The 24,745-nt window shown below is 38.0% G+C and overlaps 1 protein-coding gene across 1 annotated transcript in view; it reads left to right on the forward strand.

The window, feature by feature from the left end:
- Positions 1 to 1,644: 1,644 nt before the first annotated feature.
- The window catches only part of LOC121374416 (axoneme-associated protein mst101(2)-like), a 55,887-nt gene continuing 32,786 nt past the window's right edge, over positions 1,645 to 24,745 (forward strand). Inside the window, exon 1 of the mRNA XM_041501517.1 lies at positions 1,645 to 1,934. Coding sequence (XP_041357451.1) covers positions 1,929 to 1,934 — 6 coding nt within the window. The 5' untranslated portion in view covers positions 1,645 to 1,928. The remainder of the gene's footprint in view (positions 1,935 to 24,745) is intronic.

A 24,745-nucleotide genomic window follows, 5' to 3' on the forward strand; every position in this document is an offset into this window, starting at 1 on the left:
GTTATCCACTTTCAGCGCCAATCGCACCTTTAATAAGTGGGGTTTGCCACTACATGATGCTTATCAGGAAAAAGATAATTAAAAATAAATACATCGCATTTAAAATAAAAAGTTACTTTAGTTAAACATCGGCCTTGGTGGTGTCGTGGTTAAGCCATCGGACATAAGGTTGGTAGATACAGGGTTCGCATCCCGGTACCGGCTCCCACCCAGAGCGAGTTTTAACGACGCAGTGGGTAGGTGTAACAACTAGCCCACTGTCTTGGACAGACAGCTCAGATAGCTGAGGTAGTGCCCAGGACAGTGTGTTTGAACCGTAACTGGATATAAGCACGAAAATAAGTTGAAATGAAATGAAAGTTAAACATCGCATACGTTTAATGTTTATTCAGTAATCTTTGTCGACTACCCATGCAGCGGGACTGGGGGAGCAGCAGAAAAGGATAATCTCATTTATAATCAGAGAAAAGTGAGAGAGAGAGAGAGAGAGAGAGAGAGAGAGAGAGAGAGAGAGAGAGAGAGAGAGAGAGAGAGAGAGAGAGAGAGAGAGAGAGAGAGAGAGAGAGAGAGAGAGAGAGAGAGAGAGAGAGAGAGAGAGGGAGAGAGAGAGAGGGAGAGAGAGAGGGAGAGGGAGAGGGAGAGAGAGAGTGAGAGTGAGTGAGTGAGTGAGTGAGTGAGAGAGTGAGTGAGTGAGTGAGTGAGTGAGTGAGTGAGTGAGTGAGTGAGTGAGTGAGTAGATAAGGGGTTTGTCTCTCATTCTGTAGAATTCACACACACAGGATAATGCATAAATCGACCTTTGGTCTACCAGTAGTGGGAAACTGAAATCTGAATCCGAGAATGGGTCCACCGAGAAGGTTCGGTGACTTGTTGATTCTCTTCATGTTCCAACCAATGAACACGACGGGTATACCCTGTTCTGTCTGTGTGATCGTAAAAGGCATGTTTTAAATTTCTGTTATAGATTCATTTCATCTTCTTTTTTTTGTATATAGAATATTTTCTCAACATTAACTGTTATATATCAAATGTTTTAGTATTATAATTCTAACTATTTTATATTGCCCTGTGCTGTTACAAATAGTCACTTAAAACACCCAAAGAAAACCCCCAACAAAACAACAACAATTTCTGCTATAAAAGTATATTGAGTAGCGGAAACGAGGTAATTGTTTTTCAACCTTTAGTCTGGATGACACATTTTAGTGTGGTAACTTTGATAGGAAGAATTCGTTTACTGATAGCGGTGGAGTGGAACTATCCTAAACGTTCGACGACCTGTAATATGCACTCCATCATCACTATGTAGAACAAGTTGTTGTTAACGAATCCACAGGTGTAAGCGGTTTCTTCCACACACACAGGAGCCAGTAATCGGAACTGTACGCTACGTTGTTGGTTCACGTATATATATATATATATATATATATATATATATATATATATATAGGCAGTACGTTATATACCTACGTTCCCCGGTAATACTAAAGGAACACTATTATAATTGTGGGAATAACCTTTCGGGTCAGTTGCTCTGTTCATTGGAGGGGCTCACAATATTTGATCACGTGGTATCAAACGAGGAAGTGAATTATTCCGAAAGGGGTGTCAATTATCTGAACACGGAAGAAGCATAAAATTGTGTCGTAGGTTTTTTGTGAACCAACACAACAAACAACAAGAAATTAAAAGATTACATGAAGTTTTTAATAGGACTGGAACGTGGATGTTTATAATGAAAGTTGTTATTGTTTGTTCAGGAATAATACAGGCGATAACATTATTCTTTCTGTAAGACTGTTTGAAACCTGTGTCTGGGAATTTCTTTTTCATTTGTGTTTGGACAGGTTATGAGAAATGAAGCTATCAATGAACCAGAGGTACTGGTAACATCATTTTAGCACCACATCGTTGTTGACAGAAGCAAAATGTCGGTAAGTTATATTTACGTTTGATGTTGTTTGGAATCTTGACAGCCCTGTGTCTCTGTTGGGAGCGTGAATCTGTGATATAACTACCTGCTGAGTACAGAGAATCACAGTACGGTGCAGGTTACCACTATGTAATATAACTGATAACACATGCACCGTTAAATCTCGTCTGTGCATTATTACCAGCAGTTAAATCTCGTCTGTATATCATTTACATTAAACATTGTATTTTCATTTCAAAAGCAATAAACACTTGCTACTTTTGCTATGATTTAATGTTAGTATTGAATATGGTACATACGTTATAAAGTTTAACGACATTACTAGAGCTTATTGATTTATTCATCATCGCTGTTGAGATGTGAACCACTTGATAATTATGACATTGTTATATAGTCTTGGTTGTGGAATGATGGATTTAAAAGACCATTGCTACTAATGAAAAAATTTAGCAAGTTTCTTCTCCAAGACTATATCATAATTATCCAATAGCCAATGATTAATAAATTAATGTGCTCCAATGTTGTTGTTAAACAAAACAAACTTTAACTTTATATAGTCTTGGAGGAAACCCACTACATTTTCCCATTAGCAACAAGCTAGGGATCTTTTATATGCACATTCCTGCAGACTGGACAGCACATACCAAAGCATTTGATATACCATGGCATTGGCTGGGATTGGGAAAACCCCCATCAGAGAAAGGGTCCACTGAGGGAGTTTACCAAAGCACTTCAGGCATGCGCTGTACCGACTGAGCTAGATTCTACCCAATGAGAGAGAGAGAGAATGCCCCTATACCACTAAGGTTTTGGGCATGTCTATCCTAGGCCGGGCCTCTGAATAGCCAGTAGTCTGGTCTGGGACAGAATCTATCCAGTGAGAGAGAGAGAGAGAGTGCCCCTATACCACTACGGTTTCGGGCATGTCAATCCCAGGCCCAGTAGAGAGAGAGAGAGAGAGTGCCCCCTATACCACTAAGGTTTCGGGCATGTCCATCCCAGGCCCGTCCGGTATCCCCCGTAGTGCTGGTTGCTGGGACAGAATCTATTCACCTGATAGAAGAGCAGAGAGAGGCCTCTGAATAGCCGGCCTCTGAATAGCCAGTAGTCTGGTCTGGGACAGAATCTATCCAGTGAGAGAGAGAGAGAGAGAGTGCCCCTATACCACTAAGGTTTCGGGCATGTCTATCCCAGACCAGGCCTCTGGATAGCCAGTAGTCTGGTCTGGGACAGAATCTACCCAGTGAGAGAGAGAGAGAGAGTGCCCCTATACCACTAAGGTTTCGGGCATGTCTATCCCAGGCCGGGCCTCTGAATAGCCAGTAGTCTGGTCTGGGACAGAATCTACCCAGTACATACATTATTAGGGTGAAGGGGCGGGACATAGTCCAGTGGTAAAGTGCTCGCTTGATGTGCTGTTGGTCTGGGATCGATCCCCATCGGTGGGCCCATTGGATTATTTCTCATTCCAGTTAGTGCACCACCACTGGCATATCAAAATTCATGTGGTGTTGTTAAACAAAACAAAACTGTTATTAGGGTGTATAACATAAGCAGGTGCTGTGCAGGGAATTGTGCAGAGGGAGTGTCTATTGTCCAAACCAAATTGTTAACAACTACAAAAAATTACTCTCCTACCTTTAATTGCCGTTAGATTTCCTCCAAAGTTTGTCCAGACACAAATCGCAAAAAAAACCCACTACAAATATACAGATTCCACACACGAGACTGCAATGATGTCGCCGATATTGTCTTTGCTGAGATTGCATAGGGAAAAATACATGCAGTTTTCTGCCGTCTGCCATGTTGTTTGTTTATGGAATACTCTTCAAGAGGGGTGAAAGCCTCCAAAGTATGTGACACAATTTAATATGAAATCGATGATCTCTAGTGGTATCATTAAAATAATAATAAAAAAAAAAAAAAAATATGACGTCATCACGTTTGCTTTTATTTCATAACATGTTATGACGTTGTTAGATTAAGTCCTATCCTTTCACCCCTCTTGAAGAATATTCCATAAAAAGTCAAAATGGCAGCTGATACAAAATTACATGCTTTTTTCCCTATGCGCTCTCAGCGAAGTCGATATAGATGACATGGTTAGCATCTGGTATGTGGAATCTGTGTCATTGTAATGTTTTTTTTCAAGATATGTGTCTGGACAAACTTTGGAGGAAATCTAACGGCAATTAAAGGTAGGAGAGTAATTTTTCATAGTTGTTAACAATTTGGTTCAGACAATAGATTGTGGTGAGTGAAGTTTCATGAGAGGTTTGGATGATGCTCCTCCCCCCCCCCCCCCCCAAATATATTATATTGAAAAAATAAATTTTGCTTTGAGCATATCATTGTAGATTGATACTCATGTATGGATGTTTTTCCCATTCCAGCCAGTGCTCATGACTGATATATTGCCTTTTATTTTATTTTAGCCTGATTTTTATGCTCCCCAAAATCCTTTGTTTTTTCAGTGTGCTTGGGTGTATTGTTTTCTTTCAAGGTGGGAGTAAGATGTAACTGGCAAAGTGTTTGATTAAAGTATAAAGCATTGTTGACTCTGATATCCCATGTGGGGATGTTTTTCCCATTCCAGCCAGTGCTCAAGACTGCATGTATATTGGGGTTTTGTTTTTGTTGGGTTTTTTTAGGTGGGGTTTGTTTATGTTTTTAGGGGTGTGGGTTTATTTTTTTTTTGGGGGGGGGGGGGGGGGAGGTGGAAGTGGAGAGGGTTAATACAGTACTACTAATGTTTTGTAATTAATTATTTATATTTTTTTTTTAGCATAAGCTATGATATGTCTAGAACAAGGACAGATAGACTGGGAATATACAAATTATGGGATACATTTTCAGTATTACGTCACAATTCACTATGCAAGTTTCTGAGATCACTACGCAATTTTCTAAAATGTTAATTACTATTGCTACCAATATCAACTTTAGATTAGTTAGCAACAAAATGTTCACTGTATATCAAGACTTGTATGTCACCTGGGGCAGGATGTAGCCCAGTAACGCGCTCGCCTCATGAAGGAAGGAAATGTTTTATTTAATGATGCACTCAAGACATTTTATTTACGGTTATATGGCATCGGACATATGGTTATGCACCACACAGATATTGAGAGAGGAAACCTGCTGCCGCCATTTCATAAGCTACTCTTTTTGATTAGCAGCAAGGGATCTTTTATATGCACCATCCCACAGACAGGGTAGTACATACCACAGCCTTTGATATACCTGTCATGGTGCACTGGCTGGAACGAGAAATAGCCCAATGGGTCCACCGATGGGGATTGATCCCAGACTGACCACGCATCTAGCGAGTGCTTTACCACTGGGCTATGTCCCGCCCCTGCTCTCACCTGATAAGTGGTTGGTCTAGGATCGATCTCCGTCAGTTGGCCCATTGGTTTACTTCTCGTTCCAGACAGTGCAACATGACTGGTCTATCAAAGGCCATGGCATGTGCTATCCAGTCTGTGGGATGGTGCATATAAAAAGATCCCTTTGCTACACTAATGAAAAAATGCAGCAGGTTTCTTCTCTAAGACCATATGTCAAAATTTACCAAATGTTTGTCATCCAATAGCCAATGATGAATAAATCAATGTGCTCTAGTGGTGTCGTTGAACAAAAGAGAGTTTAACTTGTGTATATGACACAGGTTTCTTTTCTCAACTTAACACAAGTTGTACAATGTTACACTCTTAATAACCTCTGAGTCTGATCATTATAAATGGTGGGTGTCGTTCAGCAGCATGCATTTTCTTTCTTTCAAAGTAATCCTGAATGCAGCACTACCGAGTTATAGCCAAAGGCAAGGTGTTTTAAATATAACCCAGTTATAATAGTATACATAGAATGACAGATCTCTAGTAATCTGTTACTAAATGCCAGAGGTGCGTTACAATGACAGAATGTTAACTAGTACTTGTACATGTTATATATCACAAGACGATCCCACAGCATTCAGTTTGTTTTGGTGAAGAAGTAACCTAGTATATGAAGATGGTGGCATCATGGTTAGGCCATCGGTCAACATGCTGGTAGGTACTGGGTTCGGATCCCAGTCGAGGCATGGGATTTTTAAATCCAGATACAGACTCCAAACCCTGAGTGAGTGCTCCGCAAGGCTCAATGGGTAGGTGTAAACCATTTGCACCGACCAGTGATCCATAACTGGTTCAACAAAGGCCATGGTTTGTGCTATCATGCCTGTGGGAAATGCAAATAAAAGATCCCTTGCTGCCAATCAGAAAGAGTAGCCCATGAAGTGGTGACAGCGGGTTTCCTCTCAAATCTGTGTGGTGCTTAACAATATGTCTGACGCCATATAACCGTAAATAAAATGTGTTGAGTGTGTCGTTAAATAAAACATTTCTTTCTTTCTTTCTTTCTATACATACCCGATCCTAAAAATGTATTATTCCAAACCACCATAAACACTACACCATTTTCTCTGCAATCTGCAATATATCTTCAGACAGTCGTATCATGTTTTGCTGAAAACTGAATTTGAACATGTGTTTGTCTATGTGTGAACAGTGTCTGGGTGGTGTTCTCACAATGAAACTCTTCATATATACTATCACTGGATCAAATTTAATAGTTTGCCTTGTTTAACAACACACTAGAGCATATTGATTTATTAATCATCGGCTATTGGATGTCGAACATTTTGCAAGTCTGAACTGGCCTCGGTGGTGTCATGGTTAAGCCATCAGACATAAGTCTGGTAGGTACAGGTACCCGGTTTCCACACAGAGCAAGTTTTAACGACCCAGAGCGAGTTTTAATGACCCAGAGCAAGTTTTAATGACCCAGAGCAAGTTTTAATGACTCAGTGGGTAGGTGTAAGACCACTACACCCTCTTCTCTCTCACTAACCACTAACCCACTGTCCTAGACAGACAGCCCATATAGCTGAGGTGTGTGCCCAGGACATAATACTTGAACCTTAATTGAATATGAGCCAAAAACAAGTTGAAATGAAATGAAATAGTAATTCTGAAATAGTCTTAGAGAGGAAACCTGCTACATTTTTCTATCAGTAGCACGAGATCTTTTATATGCATCATCCCAAAGACAGGATAGCACATACCACATCCTTTGATATGCCAGTCGTGGTGCACTAGCTGATTGAGAAATAGCCCAATGGGCCCACCAACAGAGATTGATCCTAGAACAACTTCGCATCAAGTGAGCGCTTTACTACTGGGCTATGTCCTGCATCCCCCCACTCCCCCCCCCCCCACCCCCGATCAAAGTTTGAAATGCAGCATGTAACAAACATCTTGCTAGTAATTTGTGTAATTTTATGTCAGTTAATGTCATGTACCAGATACTATTGTGCTTGAAACATGTACAGACTTTCTGCTAAGATGAAGATGACACTGTTTATGCAGACCTACTTGTAGGGTAATCAGGCCCTCTAACTTATGTGAAACCACGGGCCTAATTCACTAAAGCTGGCCGCACACTGTCCTTGCGGGCTACGGTTTTTGATCGGCACCACGAATAGCAGAGCCACAAGCCTTGGTCTGGGGATAATGTCATAGCCATGTCGCAGTGATTTCATGCCGGCGGTCCTTGGTGCAGCAATGACAGCAGAAATCAAAATAATTTCGGAAGTAACTTACCGTATCGAATGTGATCTTTGCAGACTCACCCACACACCAGGACGCTGCCATATTCAGGTTGGCGTCATTTGTAAATGACGCCGGCGAATAAGGCGCTGATCAACAACCGTAGCCCGCAAGGGCAGTGTGCGGCCATCTTAAACTCTCGCGATCTTGCAGTGCAATGCTAAAAGACTTATAAAAAGGATGCTTTGTTGTCTAGCAGAGCCTAAGAGAGCTTTGTGAATTAGGCCCCAGCAGCTTGATTAACCCCTGGTTTTTGTGTTATTTACTTCAAGGGTGGGGGGTTGTAGTATAACTTTATATCTGTGGTGATGTGTAGGTTGTAGTATAACTTTATATCTGTGGTGATGTGTAGGTTGTAGTATAACTTTATATCTGTGGTGATGTGTAGGTTGTAGTATAACTTTATATCTGTGGTGATGTGTAGGTTGTAGTATAACTTTATATCTGTGGTGATGTGTAGGTTGAAATGTTGCATGCATGTATGTAGCATCTTTAGCCATGTGCTAAAATTGTCATCTATGGGATCTGTTTTGGTGACCCTGGTATGTATATGTATACACTTTAGAAGAGCAGATGTTTTTGTTTCTCATCCATGGCCCTCAATATTTTAATGTCTTTAATACTCTCCATATTAACCTAGCTAGTTTAGTTGTAATGTCTGCCCTCCCTCACTTTTCTAGATGGTGAAAAAAAGAACTCACCACTGCTTTCATTCATTGTACGTTTTTTTTTCATGCTTACATCCATTTAAGGTTCAAGTACTGTGTCCAGGGTACACACCTAAACTATATCTACACAGAGCTGTTGAAACTCACTATCATCTATGGGTAGAAAGCATTTTAATTGCAGTCCACTACTTCACAGTTCTTAATATTAAGCTTTTGGTTAACAGCAGGGAAATGCTCACCTGATGTGCACTCACTCTAGGATCAATCCCCGTCAGTGGGCCCAATGGGCTATTTCTTATTCAAGCCAGAGCACCACAACTGGTATATCAAAGGCCTTGGTATGTGCTATACTGTCTGTAGAATAGTGCATATAAAAGATCCCTTGCTACTAATGGAAAAATGTGGCGGGTGTCCTCTCTAAAGCTGTATCCTAACCGGACGCAGGCGATGCAAGCAATTTTTTTAATAAACCATTGATTTCAACTGCTGCATCCTAACCGCATGCATACGGCACGACAGATTAATTTAGTCGAGAGTGCGACACAATACCGATAGGAATTGTTTCTATTTTTCTCACGCGACACTGCTGACAGACATATATTAACCAATCAAACAACTTTTACTTGGCAGTTTCAACTGTTGATAACAAGTTTAAAAAGAAGACTGTTGTTATGGTCGCGTCTGGTTAGGATATAAATATTATCACGACACATGCATCTGGTTATGATACAGCTTTAGACTAAATCTTAATTACCTAATGTTTGACATCCAATAGCAGATGATTAATTCACGTGGTGTCATTAAAAAAACCTAACTTTAACTTTGTGGTAGGGGTTCATTCATATGCACTTTCTCATAGACAGGTTAATATAAAACATGACCTTTGAATCTGATGTTCCATTTATGAAACTGTATTAATTGTACAACCCTTGCCTTTGGCATGTTTTAAAGAAGGCAATCAGTCCTACTGGTACGGTAAATTATCATATTTATATACATCTAATAGTGATTTCCCTAGAAATTAGGTAAGGCATGGTAGACCAAACACTTTTGGGGCATTTTCACCATTTTCAGGGCACTTGTATTTCATTAAAAATAGACAAAAATTAATTGAAATAAACATTAATGTAATTTATGTATTTGCTTGAATAAATCAATGGCAAAAGATATAAAAGGCATATTTTATTAATTAATAATACCTTTTTGGGTGTTTTATAAGGGCAATTTTAGAATTAATTACTGAAAAAGGCTTGTTTAATCTCAGGGCAGCATGTGGCGCTAATTAAGGCAAGATGGTGCTAGACTACTGAGGCATGGTGCTGCACCATGCTAAAACAAGCTAGGGAAAACACTATCTAAATACAAGTAATAAGTCAGTGTCTGTTTTAGTGACATTTAGAAAGGATGCATGTTTAACACATTCAAAATGCTGCTGATAATATTAAATACAATAACTTGCTCTTGATTAGATTCGACATAATATGGACAATGAACCTATTTGAGGTAGGTTTATACAGTGCTTGTATTTATTTTTAACTTCACTTTTAATTTCAATTCTTTATAATTATTATTGTGTGTGTGTTTTGTTACACATATATTTGTTATTTAACATGTTACAATATTGCACGTGTCGTTAGTGTTGAATGTTATGCATACTCATGACTGAATATATATGATCAGTTCAACTGTCTTTATTTCTTCAGTATCACTTCACTTTGTCAGCAACATTCAATTCAGGGTCAACTGTACATAGCCCAATGGTAAAGCACTGATGTGCTGTCAGTCTAAGATCTAATGGGCTATTTCTCATTCCAGCCACTGTTCCACATCTGGTACATGTATATATAAATAATAAAGGCCATGGTATCTACTATCCTGTCTGTGGGATGGTGCATATAAATGATCGATTATTGCTATTCAAAAATAGTAGGTTTCCTCTCTAGTTATCTGTGTGGTCATGTGAAAGATCTACCTCAATCGGTAGAGCTCTCACTTGAGGTGCTTTGGTCACAGGATCAAACCTTCATGCAAGTGACACATTTTTTTTAAATTTGGGACCAATTCAAGTCTTTTGAGAATCAAACTGCACATCAATTGATTGACATAGACAAATAAACACGTGCAAAAACAGCAAGAATTAACTGATAGGAATTTGTTCCAATAATAGAAATTGGCAGGTACTTCAGACTGACAAGAATGACAAAAATGCAAAGACATGTTTTAAAAATAATAATTTCGGTCTCAGAGATCTTGAATTGGTCCCAGACTGGAAAAAAGGGATTTTGCCCACCCCTGATATCAGTACAGAATTATATACTTAAGGAATAAAATTGTAAATTATCTCTATTAAGGTACCATAACATTTCAGAAAATGTTTCAAATTATGTTGGGTTTTTTAAGTACATATGCCCCTACTACACAACAGTGTACATGTAGACTGTTCTTGTCCATGTTGTTTGATGAAATCTCACGGCTTCTGGTTTGTCCTAGATCTTTTCATCTCGCTTGTATAATAGGAGAACATGTATGTTACTGTACATGTTTTCAACGTATTATGCAGGATTGGGTGGGATTGTCGTTGAGATTGTGAGTGTCAGTTTGTTATTATACTAGAATGAATAACAAATGTTTGATTTCAATTCTTGCTGGATGTAGTAGAGTTCTTTCTCCTTTCACATGCAACCAAGTGGACTCTTTCTCTGTTCATTGCCATGTGGTCAGCTTCATATTCTTTCAGTTACTAAATCATAAAATTTAATGGGTTTCAATCAGTAACTGTTTGTTAAAATGACACCACAGCACTCATTGTTTAATCAGCATTGAGTGTCTAGTGTGTGTGTGTTTGTGAAAATGACACCCTAGTACATTGTTTAACCAGCATTGGGTGTCTAATATGTGTTTGTTTAATGACACCCCAGCACATTATTTAATCAGCATTGGGTGTTTAGTTGAAATGACACTCCAGTACATTGTTTAATCAGTATTGGATGTCTAATATGTGTTTGTTTGTTAAGATGACACCTCATTATAGGCATTGAAATAAGTCAAGAAGGGTCGTTCAGGTTACCGGGAGGTTACCACATGTAAGAAAAGTCAAGAACGGTGTTTCGTTCTCGACAAAAATTTCAATGTAGTTTCGTTTCCGAACTTAAACCAGGCAATGCATTCCGGACTTTCGTGTTTCATTTTCTCGTACGAAATTTCACCGATGTTCGTGTGCACTTGTGCAATTGCAAGCAATTTTGGCAATCCACGTTTAAGCAGCACCCACTAGATAAATTTACTTCCAGATTTCGTTTCTCGTACTAATGTGGTAACCTATAGCAGGGCTTGCGCTGTTGGTAGCCAAATTAGCCATTGGCTAATTTAAAAAAAAAAAGGCTAATAAAATTTGCAAGTGGCTAAAATTTTGGCTAAGCCATTTTCTGTCTTCTGGTGTGAACAAATGGTTACATAATCTATCCGACACCTCAAACATAATAATACTACCAAATATTCAATTAGCGTAATAGCGATCTCGTGACCGGTAACGAGAAACGGTGTCATGCAGAATACAGCGTAGGCCTTATAATGTTTGCTTATTTTAATAATCACGGTTATTAATTTTAACGGCATGCATTCAACATGTATGACAGCAATGTCTGGAAGATCTGTAACTTGTTATTTTTACTTTATTCCAGTTTGTACACAATTAGCTGAAAAAGATACATTTTCATATATAAATACTCTATACAGTACTGCGTAAAACAAATTTGGCTAAAATATTTTCAATATGGCTAATAAAAATTCCATTTGGCTAATATTTTGGCTACAGGTATTTTTGATCCAGGGTGAGCCCTGCTATAGGTTACTAGGCTATATTTTGTGGTAACCTATAGGTTACCAGGCTATATTTTGTGATAACCTATAGGTTACCAGGCTATATTTTATGGTAACCTATAGGTTACCAGGCTATATTTTGTGGTAACCTGTAAATGGGTTACCAGACACAATGCTTATTTTGATGCCTGCCATTACACTGTTTAATCGGAATTAGGTGTTTGTTTAATGTCACATTGTTTAATCAAATATGTAATAGCAAGGCTTAAAATAGCAACCCACAAAAAGCAGTCAATTTGTTGCAAGTAAAATAAAAATTCACCTGCTAAACCACTAAAAAATCACAGGCAGATAGAGCTGTGTGTACAATTATCTCATTTGCTATTTAGCCTGTGATTCTGTTACATTTTAATTCCATAATGCTCTCAAATACATCTCTGGGGACCTAATTTTTCACACATTATGAAGTCTTTCTATACATACATTCCTGTTTGGCTACTGAATAATTTTATCTCTTTGTTGATAGTTTGCATTTATTGTCATCAAAAACAATTTCATTAAGACAGCAATAGTGTGATTACCAATGGAAAGTTAAAATATAGTTTGAACATTGTTTTCAGAGAACCAGGTTAAATCAATGACTTTCCGTTCAACCTAGCTGCCGAGTAACATAAAAAACCCTACATATTTGAAGACAAAAAAAAAAAAAAAAAAATGCCAACAATAATAATGTTTTGACAACTACATGTAGGAAACATGTTTATAATGCATGCACAATCCAAATGTATGTGACACACACATATTATTCTGACCTGTATTTGAACTTGTTCATGTATAATCACAATATTTGTTAATTATACAGTGGATTAACATGCAAAATGGTGTCTAGACTGTGGTGAGTGAAGTTCATGGGGAGAGGGAATCAAACATTCTCCTCTAGAAAATGCATTTAATTTTTTTTTTAGCTTGAGCAGTGGGTGTGTATTTCGACACCAATAACATTACCACGGCACATGCACCAGATTAATCCACTGAATAATTATCAGATATTGTGGTAAATGAAAATAGCCTTTTGGTTTGTAGAATTTGTTTTAAGTAGGTGTAAGCCTTTCATTGTTGAATTTGTGTTAGCTAATTTTAATCCTTAGTTAAGTACTACAAAGCTCATGTTTGACAAGGCACTGAAGTGAAAGGAATGTAAGGTTTAACAAATCACATGTACATCACATATTTTAACTGGCAGGTCAAACATACAGTAACCTTGATCTAGAGAAAAGAAAAAAGTTGCTGTTACCACATAGCTATCTTGATTAATAATGTAATTTGTTAAAAATATGGGAAAACCCAAATGGCTCTGTCTGTCATAAACCATACCTACTTAGGTTACCACTGTCTATCAGGGGGGGGGGGGGGGGGGGGGTGTCAATTTTATAAGTCATCAGACCTATTTAGGCAAGCATTCTGCCACTGTCTATCAAGGGGAATTAATCTTATAACCTGCAATACATACATAATCAGGCAAGTATTCTACCACCGTTTACCAATGGGGATCAGTTTTAAAATTCATCATACCTACTTAGGCGGCAAGCATCCTTCCACTGACCTGTCACCTAATTACTATTGGATTACATTTTTTTTCAATTGTTAAAACATTTTAAAGCTGCTAATAAGGGTTCTTCATATTGTTGTTGACCGTAGATATATGACACATTTAAGCTGGTAAATTGCATGCCTCAGTGTTTGCAGATTATCTCTCATCCGAGTAAGAACAGGAGCTGAAGACTATTTATTTTGATATCGGGGAGAGTCAATGTTTCAACGTGCTTATCACTGTAGCTACTGTGGACTTTGGATCGTTGATTTATCATGTTGTTGCTTTCATCATGGTAATAGTCACTGAACCTATCCCATTATATTTGGCATTCTAAAAATCATATATACTGATGGAATGAAATAAAGGATCACACAGATACACATGTAGCAACAAGAAATAATGACTGCATCAAAAATCAATTCATATTGTCAGACGTTGACTGGGAACATATAGGCAGCACATTCAACACTACAGACATTCAATCCCACATTACAACTTGGTATGAAATACAGACACTACTACGCTAGTTGTGAATTAAATTTGGTCTACAATTCCATGTGTTCCCTTATTTCTTTCCATCAGTATATATGACAAGCTGTTTAATTACTTTCAGGCATACCTAGCTGTATACAATAAACATGTATGCATATTTAGATTTATTCTTTGTATATGCATGCATAGATAAATATATATACATGTATATATCTAAGGCAGGATGTAGAGCTGTCAAAGGTATAGGACTTGCCTTGAGTACATTGGGTCATAGGGTCAGTGCCCTATGATAGATGAACGTCTGGTTTCAAACAATTCTCCGTGTGCTGTTCTGTCTGTGGATAAATGCCCATTGTTATTAGTTTGACTATAGGTCCTAGTAATGAGCTACTCTTGGAAAACTAAGTTCCAAATCCATATATAGCTCCCCCTTTCCAATTCGGTGGACCGATCAAAAAATGCGCCAAATTTCCTTCATTCAAATTGAACACTTTTTTCCCTTTGGCATTAATCCAACAGGACATTCCAAATTCCATAGCACCAAAACCAATCCCTTCACCTGTTACCGACTCTGGTCAGGCTGCTGGTGCTCTCTTGCACCTGCAAGTGCAGGCGGTCCCTTTTCTGTCCTGGACGGAGGAGCTGGCCGAGGCCAATACCTGTGCCCATGACAGGTGTGCGCTAAAACAGCTTGTTCTGAATATGCACGTTAATCCATATACCATACCATACTATAGTTTGACTATTACTGAGGCTGGCTATTATTGTTAAAGAGGTTGATTGTGAAATGTAATGCATTGAAATATATATTCACTTTTCATAGAGAGTGTAAAATGAAAGTGGTAATCATTTATGGGAAGCTGTGTAATGGTTCCAGATATCTATGATTTGCTTATAGCAATATCCATGCAAAGCATAAATAACTGGTATTAGACATGTTTCCCTAAACATAGTTTTCAGATATCTATGATTTGTTGGTAGCGATGTCAGTGCAATGCATGAAGCACTGGTATTAGACAAGTCTTCCTAAACATAGTGGATCCCAGATGTTTTACTTGGCCCCATAGTTGTCCTATTTGAAGGGATTTCATTGTAGATTCACTTGGCCCCATAGCTAGTTGTCCTATTTGGAGGGATTTCATTGTAGATTCACTTGGCCCCATAGTTGTCCTATTTGGAGGGATTTCATTGTAGATTCACTTGGCCCCATAGTTGTCCTATTTGAAGGGATTTCATTGTAGATTCACTTGGCCCCATAGTTGTCCTATTTGGAGGGATTTCATTGTAGATTCACTTGGCCCCATAGCTAGTTGTCCTATTTGGAGGGATTTCATTGTAGATTCACTTGGCCCCATAGTTGTCCTATTTGGAGGGATTTCATTGTAGATTCAAGTGGCCCCATAGTTGTCCTATTTGAAGGGATTTCATTGTAGATTCACTTGGCCCCATAGTTGTCCTATTTGGAGGGATTTCATTGTAGATTCACTTGGCCCCATAGCTAGTTGTCCTATTTGGAGGGATTTCATTGTAGATTCACTTGGCCCCATAGTTGTCCTATTTGGAGGGATTTCATTGTAGATTTACTTGGCCCCATAGTTGTCCTATTTGGAGGGATTTCATTGTAGATTCACTTGGCCCCATAGTTGTCCTATTTGGAGGGATTTCATTGTAGATTCACTTGGCCCCATAGTTGTCCTATTTGGAGGGATTTCATTGTAGATTCACTTGGCCCCATAGTTGTCCTATTTGGAGGGATTTCATTGTAGTTTGTCTTGAGAAATTAGAAACTGGTAAAATACACCATTTACTACCTCACAGATTTAGGGGTGGGACGTAACCCAGTGGTAATGCGTTTGCCTGATGCAAGGATGGTGTGGGATTGATCCCCATCAGTGGGCCCACTGGGCTTATTCTCTTCCAGCCAATGCACCACAATGGTATATCGAAGGCTGTGCTATCCTGTCTCTGTGATGGTGCATATATAAGATGGGGAAAATGTAGTGGGTTTCCTCTCTAAGACTATATATCAAAATACCAAATGTTTGACATCCAATAGCCGATGATTAATAAATCAATGTACTCTAGTGGTGTCATTAAACAAAACAAACTTTAACCAGACAGATTTATTCTTAACAATGTGTTGATTTAGAATCATTATTTGTATTTATGTTCCCCGCCAAGTTTAAAATCCTCTACATTGTTGATTTAGAATCATTATTTGTAATTATGTCCCCAACCAAGTTTAAAATCCTCTACATTGTTGATTTAGAATCATTATTTGTATGTATGTCCCCCACCAAGTTTAAAATCCTCTACATTGTTGATTTAGAATCATTATTTATAATTATGTCCCCAACCAAGTTTAAAATCCTCTACATTGTTGATTTAGAATCATTATTTGTATGTATGTCCCCCACCAAGTTTAAAATCCTCTACATTGTTGATTTAGAATCATTATTTGTATGTATGTCCCCCACCAAGTTTAAAATCCTCTACATTGTTGATTTAGAATCATTATTTGTATGTATGTCCCCCACCAAGTTTAAAATCCTCTACATTGTTGATTTAGAATCATTATTTGTATGTATGTTCCCCACCAAGTTTAAAATCCTCTACATTGTTGATTTAGAATCATTATTTGTATGTATGTCCCCCACCAAGTTTAAAATCCTCTACATTGTTGATTTAGAATCATTATTTGTATGTATGTCCCCCACCAAGTTTAAAATCTTCTACTTTGTTGATTTAGAATCATTATTTGTAATTATGTCCCCCACCAAGTTTAAAATCCTCTACATTACTGACTTAGAATCATTATTTGTATGTATGTCCCCCACCAAGTTTAAAATCCTCTACATTGTTGATTTAGAATCATTATTTGTATGTATGTCCCCCACCAAGTTTAAAATCCTCTACATTGTTGATTTAGAATCATTATTTGTATGTATGTTCCCCACCAAGTTTAAAATCCTCTACATTGTTGATTTAGAATCATTATTTGTATGTATGTCCCCCACCAAGTTTAAAATCCTCTACATTGTTGATTTAGAATCATTATTTATAATTATGTCCCCAACCAAGTTTAAAATCCTCTACATTGTTGATTTAGAATCATTATTTGTATGTATGTCCCCCACCAAGTTTAAAATCCTCTACATTGTTGATTTAGAATCATTATTTATAATTATGTCCCCAACCAAGTTTAAAATCCTCTACATTACTGACTTAGAATCATTATTTGTATTTATGTCCCCCACCAAGTTTAAAATAATCTACAGTGAGCCTAATAAGTGACAAGCAATGCAGCCTGAGCCCATACTATAGTGTCTCGTTACACTGGCTATGACTTACATCTGAACAAGGAAGTCCTGTGCTGTCACAGCTATCTACACTGTTATGTCAGGTTGATGGACTTATGCAGTCACATGCAGACAGATACACTGTTTACAGCCAGAACTTTCCATAGGAACATCGTCATTCACTGTTAACAATGTGTTGATAATGGTTGCCATAGATACAGAGTTACTGGACAGGCTTCACTCCTTTTAAGGTTTTTTTTCTGCAAGCAGACATGAATTCAAATGTTTAGTGCGAACAGTGAACATCCTTTTCAGCTAACAGCATAATTCGCATGAAATTTTACAGTGAAATTTTGAGTGAGTATGGAGCAATGGGCAGCTAAACCCCAATAGTTATATCCAGTTTATTAGTATTTGTTTTATCTTTAAGAAAGTGTAACCACTCCACCACCACCACTACAAGCCCACTAAAAATAAGTAATACAAATCTGTATGCTGTATGATGAAATAAATATCTGGATATAGACATGGTGAGTTTTAGAAATTTAATTTTTTTTTTAAATTTTTTTTTCATATATTTAATACTTTGCTTTATAGATTAAGCAGATAATTAGAAAACAGCAGTAAATTCCCAATGGTATGTGTTTGCTTTTGCATTAGGTTTCCTCTGATGATTACGTGTCAGAATTACCAAATGTTTAACATCCAATAGCCGATGATTACTTAACCAATGTGCTCTAGTAGTGCTTGGTGGAAACCGACTGTTGGATTTCAGTAGAACCCATTCATTGCAGTTGGCACTATTTGTGTTCTATGTGTACAGTGGTAACTTTGTATATGGAAACCGACTGTTGGATTTCAGTAGAACCCATTCATTTGCAGTTGGCACTATTTGTGTTCTATGTGTACAGTGGTAACTTTGTATATGGAAACCGACTGTTGGATTTCAGTAGAACCCATTCATTTGCAGTTGGCACTATTTGTGTTCTATGTGTACAGTGGTAACTTTGTATATGGAAACCGACTGTTGGATTTCAGTAGAACCCATTCATTTGCAGTTGGCACTATTTGTGTTCTATGTGTACAGTGGTAACTTTGTATATGGAAGCCGACTGTTGGATTTCAATAGAACCCATTCATTTGCAGTTGGCACTATTTGTGTTCTATGTGTACAGTGGTAACTTTGTATATGGAAATGCTTCAGACACCAGATGAATTTTTCCTGTTAGAAATAATTAAAAGTCACCATGGATAATACAAATAATAACATCTCACTATGAGGAGTTCTAATTAATCTAGATAATCCTGGTTAATTAAAACGGCTCAGTTTTGCACTATTAATTAACAAAGGGCAGATAATCCCTCACCCCTCATGACTCATTAGTTCCATGTAATCTTTAAATCCGCCTTTTTAAATTACAGTGAAATAGTATTAAAGTCTGATAATTGGTGTCACTTGAAATTGTATTGTTAGAAAGGTTTTCTTGGTTAGATTTCCATGTCTTTGGTTTAGAACTGCAGTCATTACTGTTTCAGGAAGGAAGGAAAAGTTTTATTTAACAACGCACTCAACACATTTTATTTACAGTTATATGGCATCGGACATATGGTTAAGGACCACATAGATATTGAGAGATGAAACCTGCTGTTGCCACTTCATGGGCTACTCTTTTCGATTAACAGCAAGGGATCTTTTATATGCACCATCACACAGACAGGATAACACATACCACGGCCTTTGATATACCAGTCATGGTGCACTGGCTAGAGTGAGAAATAGCCCAATGGGCCCACTTGACGGGGATCGATCCCAGACTGACCATGCATCAGCCGAATGCTTTACCACTGGGCTACGTCCACCCTCCACACCACTGGGCTACGTCCACCCTCCACACCACTGGGCCACGTCCACCCTCCACACCACTGGGCGACGTCCACCCTCCATACCACTGGGCTACATCCCGACCTACATCTGTTTCAGTGACCACCTATTGAAAGCAGGCACCCAGTATAATAGGCTGTAAACATATTAGTTAAACAGGTCTGTGTGCAGAGCGGTGGGTTCAGGGGTTGAAAAAAAAACCCTATTCAAGCAATTTAAAAAAAAAAAAAATTCAGGGGAGACTGCATCACTTGAACCCCCCCCCCCCCCATAAACTTCATTCACCACTGTCTAGACCCACCCCTGCTAACATTCATGCCTGTTAATATCCTATTTAGAACTAAATACATTTGTGATTTGAATCTAAATGAAATTATCTGACACCGTATAACCACAATTCAAATATGTTGACTGTACATCATTAAATAAAACATTCCTTCCTTCTAAATAAAAATGATACAGCATTTATAAAATAACCCGTGGTTGGGCGTAGCCCAGTGGTAAAGCAGTTTGGAATCGATCTCCATCGGTGGGCCCATTGGTCTATTTCTCATTCCAGCCAATGCACCATGCCTGCTATATCAAAGGCTGTGGTATGTGCTATCCTGTCTGTGGGATGGTGCATATAAAAGATCCTTTGCTACATTAGGAAAAATGTAGCAGGTTTCCTCTGATGACTACGAGTCAGAATGACCAAATGTTTGACATCCAATAGTTGTTGATAATCAATCTAGTGGTGTCGTTTAACAAAACAAACTTTGTTTGTAAAATAACCCAATCATTGTTGTGTTTTGCATGTATATAGACAACCTGTGTTTCAACACCATACACTAGTGAATGTGAATGTATTTATACGCATGGCTAACCTATACATGTGACTGCTGTGTGCATGGTGCTACATAAATGTGTTGTAGATGTAGGGGAAAACGCAGGTACAGGTCTGAGCGACCTGTATCAAGTACACAGGTATTAGCTTTCATTCATGTACTTTTCTACCTACACTTATATATTACGTAAATCACAGGATCTAATCATATTAACAGGTCTTTTGGTAATGGGATATTCCTATAATGTATTCTGTAACCAAAATAAATATCTTATACAACTTTTTTAGCACCAAATTGTTATAATAATTTTGTTTTACACATCTGACTTTTCCAGCTGTCTGTATGCCAAGCAAATGTTTTGTCCATAGGCTACTATGGTTAGATATAGTTTACACAGGGTCAAAAATAGTGTGTGGGGAAGAGGGCAGGTGGCCCCTACAAAATAAAATAAAAAGTACCCCATCTTAGTTCCCTTTTTTGTCTACCTAGAGAAGACCCTTTTACTGTGCCCTAATTATGTTTTTACTTTCCCACACCCTTCCCCAACACCCATTATTTTTGGCTAGATATAGCTGTTTGGGTAGACTGTGCACTGTTTGTAATTAGTACATACAGTGAAACCCCCCTAAACTGGACATGCTTGTTATCAAGTAAAATATCTGGTTTTAAGGGGTATCCAGTTTAGAGAGGTTCTCTTTTATACTGATAATTAAAAGGGGACTGTAAAAAACATCCGGTTTTTCAAAGACAATTTCAGTTTACAGAGGGTCTGGTTTTGAGAGGTTTCACTGTATTATGTTTGTCTATGTATAGCATGCCAGGATAATGCTTTTCTTCATACTTGTAACCACCTTCAGGTTCATGGAGTATTAAGCAGTTATGTGCTCAGTGGATTCATTTGTATGGCCGTTGTTCCACATACAGTAGTTTATCAGTTGTTGTGAACTGTCTGATGTGGGGACATCAAGTGGTGCCTCCAAAGGCAAGAGGCTACATCACACAGGTAGTCATTGTTTTAACTATACACCTGGGGCCTAATTCACAAATGTCTCTTAGGCTCTGCAAGACAACAAAGTATCCTCTTTGCAAGTCTTTTAGCACTGCACTGCGAGATCACAAAGTTGCGAGTGAATTAGGCCTCTGCACTATAAGCAGCAATCAAAGTGATGTAAAAAAAGAGAAGTCCTCTATTAACTAATTCAGTGGCTACATAATGCAAATCAGTTTATGCTAACAGCAAGTTAAATTATTTTAGATGTTAGTAAGGTGGCCTCTAATGGCAGGTGGTTTCATAAAAAGGTGGGTTTCTGATCATGTTTAACTGGATTTTACTGATATTAACTACCATAATAATGTTATCTTTAGAAATGAGATTTAATGTGTAGTGAGTATTGAGTGGATGACATTATTATGACATACATCAACATGAAGTTATATTGTCCTTACTTTATACGTGTAATGTTATTAGTAAACAGATTATTACTGCCATTGCTATTATTACTGTTTATTTTTATTTATTTTTTTATATTAAGGTAGGTTGCTACAGAATAACATGCTGAATGAATTTATATCTAATTAATGTTCAAACATATTGAGCACACGTACATCTCAGCTATCTACATTATTATTAACATTTAAAATTTCCACATGGCCGCATTTGAAAAAAAAGAGCATCTAAAAATGTAGCATTTAATTTATTATATGGCCTTAGTAGGAGAAGTCAAAATATGTTGTCAGAGTAAATAACTTTTCACCTCTTTGTTGAGCTAGTATTTGCTCGCACAAACACTTGGTCAGAGCAGGTACTGGGATATGAACCCAGCACCCACCACCCTTAAACCTGATGACTTAACTAACCACTACACCTCTGAGACCATCAAAACAATACTGACAGACAAAAATAAGTGATCACATCAACACTAATAGCAAAGAATGACTGCCACCAAAACCCTTATCTAGTGTGAGGACGTCAGCCATGTTACTGGGAGTTAATACAACATCAACACATTAATATCAACAATAATACAATAATATAAAACAATAATATCAACACATTAATACATGGCGATTCCACCTTAACACTACAAGAAAACAGTGTCATCTGCAAAGCAATTCACAATTTCATTGCTGAAAGCAAGCGTTTTGACTGATAAAACCATTCACCTTCTCCTTTATTCTTCTTGTTTCTCTGTTCTAATCCATATACAAATATTTATATTTTGACAGGTTAAATATACAGTAGTTTTACATTTTTCAACACTAAATGCACATTTTGTACTTTCTAAAATGTCCATGTTGACCAGCTAATATTTCAGTTGTTTAATGTAGGGAAAAGTCTTTATATAGGCTATGTCTGTTGACCATCTGTTAATATAAACAGAAATAAATATTGTTTATACCAGTTAATTCAATGCTGACTACATCTTTTTATGCAGACAGTCCGATACTAATAGTGAATTAAATTTGCTCCACACTATCAAGTGTTCCCTCATTTCTTTCTCTCGGTATGTAATGATCCCTGAGCGAGTTTGATGTGAGCAAATAAGAGCCAACTGACTCATGTCTTGTGAAAATAATAGTCGATCCATCGCGGACACCTACAACCTGTGTCCACTGAAGCGTGCTGACAGAAGCTGTCACATTCAGGTAACTGCCAGTGTCACTGACCCATCAGTGTGAATCATCACTTGGAACATGTCAGTTTTTACTGGTTCGTATATATTGTGCAATAATATACGGATGACAAAATATTTGTTTTAATATCACTAGAACACATTGATAATTAATTATTAGCCATTGGATGTCAATTTGGTAATTCTGACATGTGGTCTTAGAGAGAAAACCTAAAAAAAAATCATTAGTAGCAAGGGATATTTTTAATAAGAACATAGCACATAGCACATACCATGGCCTTTGATATACTAGACATGTTACACTGGCTGAAGCTAGAAATAGTTCAACACACCGATGAAGAAGCTTTGTTTTGTTTAATACCACTAGAACACATTGATAATTAATCATCAGCTATTGGATGTCAAACATTTGGTCAGTCTTCAAAGGTAACTCACTACATTTTCCCATTAGTAACAAGAAATCGTTTACATGCATTTTCTGAAACACATTACTAACAGCACTTACCATGGCCTTTGATATATCATTCATGGGGCCCTGGGTGGGATAGGGAAAACCCAATAGGTCCATCTAAGATGTTCGATACTATGACCTCAGACATTTCATTTCATTTCAACTTATTTTCATGCTTATATCCAATTAAGGTTCAAGCACGCTGTCCTGAGCACACACCTCAACTATGTGGGCTGTCTGTCCAGGACAGTGGGTTAGTTGGTTAGTGGTTAATAAAAGAGTAGAGGGTGTAGTGGCCTTACACCTACTCACTGAGCCTTTAAGAACTCGCTCTGGGTTGGAGCCGGTACTGCGCTGCGAACCCTGTACCTACGAGCCTGTAGTCCGATGGCTTAACCACTGCGGACCGGCCTCGGTGGCGTCGTGGTAGGCCATCGGTCTACAGGCTGGTAGGTACTGGGTTCGGATCCCAGTCGAGGCATGGGATTTTTAATCCAGATACCGACTCCAAACCCTGAGTGAGTGATCCGCAAGGCTCAATGGGTAGGTGTAAGCCACTTGCACCGACCAGTGATCCATAACTGGTTCAACAAAGGCCATGGTTTGTGCTATCCTGCCTGTGGGAAGCGCAAATAAAAGATCCCTTGCTGCTAATTGGAAGAGTAGCCCATGTAGTGGCGACAGCGGGTTTCCTCTCAAAATCTGTGTGGTCCTTAACCATATGTCTGACGCATATAACCGTAAATAAAATGTGTTGAGTGCGTCGTTAAATAAAACATTTCTTTCTTTCTTTCTTTCTTTCTTTAACCACTGCGTCACCGAGGCTGGTGACCTCAGACAAGTGCTCTACTGACTAGGCTGAATCCCAGTATCACTAATGAATGATCCTCAGTTTTACAGAATCTATAGATGGCAGGCAGTGATTTTTAGTGTCTGCTGCTGCTGCCAAAACCACTACCTACTTTTCACACTTACAACTACACACCTCACTGCATCCCTGCATCCAGTAGATATTGCCGCCTAGTTTTCTCAGCCTCCTACTTTTAAAGATAATGAACCTCTTCAATCAAACCTATAGTTTTATAAGAATAGGTGTTCTTTATAGAGAGGTTCCATTACAATGTGTTTGTAGTAAGGGATGAATCAGAGCTTTAGATAGACTCCTGTTGTTAAAGGTGTTCTTGTTAGATGGTGTAACTGTTTTAAGAAATTGAGATATGGAGTATTATTAAATATTTGATTCAATTGTTCCTCCATCCCCCATTCCCATCGTTACTTATTCCCCCTGTCTCTGTCTGTTAATTAATGTCCAGGTACTCTATTAACTTGTGTTTATTTGTTGATTCATTTGTCAATGAATAACTTTTTCTATCTTTTCCTCCATCCATTCATCGGTTCATGTAATTGTCCAATCCTTAATTAATTTAGATGCTTCATTGGCTGTTATTTGCTGATGAATTTATCCAATCTCTCTTAACTGCCAGTTCTCAATTCCT

Source organism: Gigantopelta aegis, chromosome 6 (assembly GCF_016097555.1).
Source record: "Gigantopelta aegis isolate Gae_Host chromosome 6, Gae_host_genome, whole genome shotgun sequence".
NCBI lineage: Eukaryota > Metazoa > Mollusca > Gastropoda > Neomphalida > Peltospiridae > Gigantopelta > Gigantopelta aegis.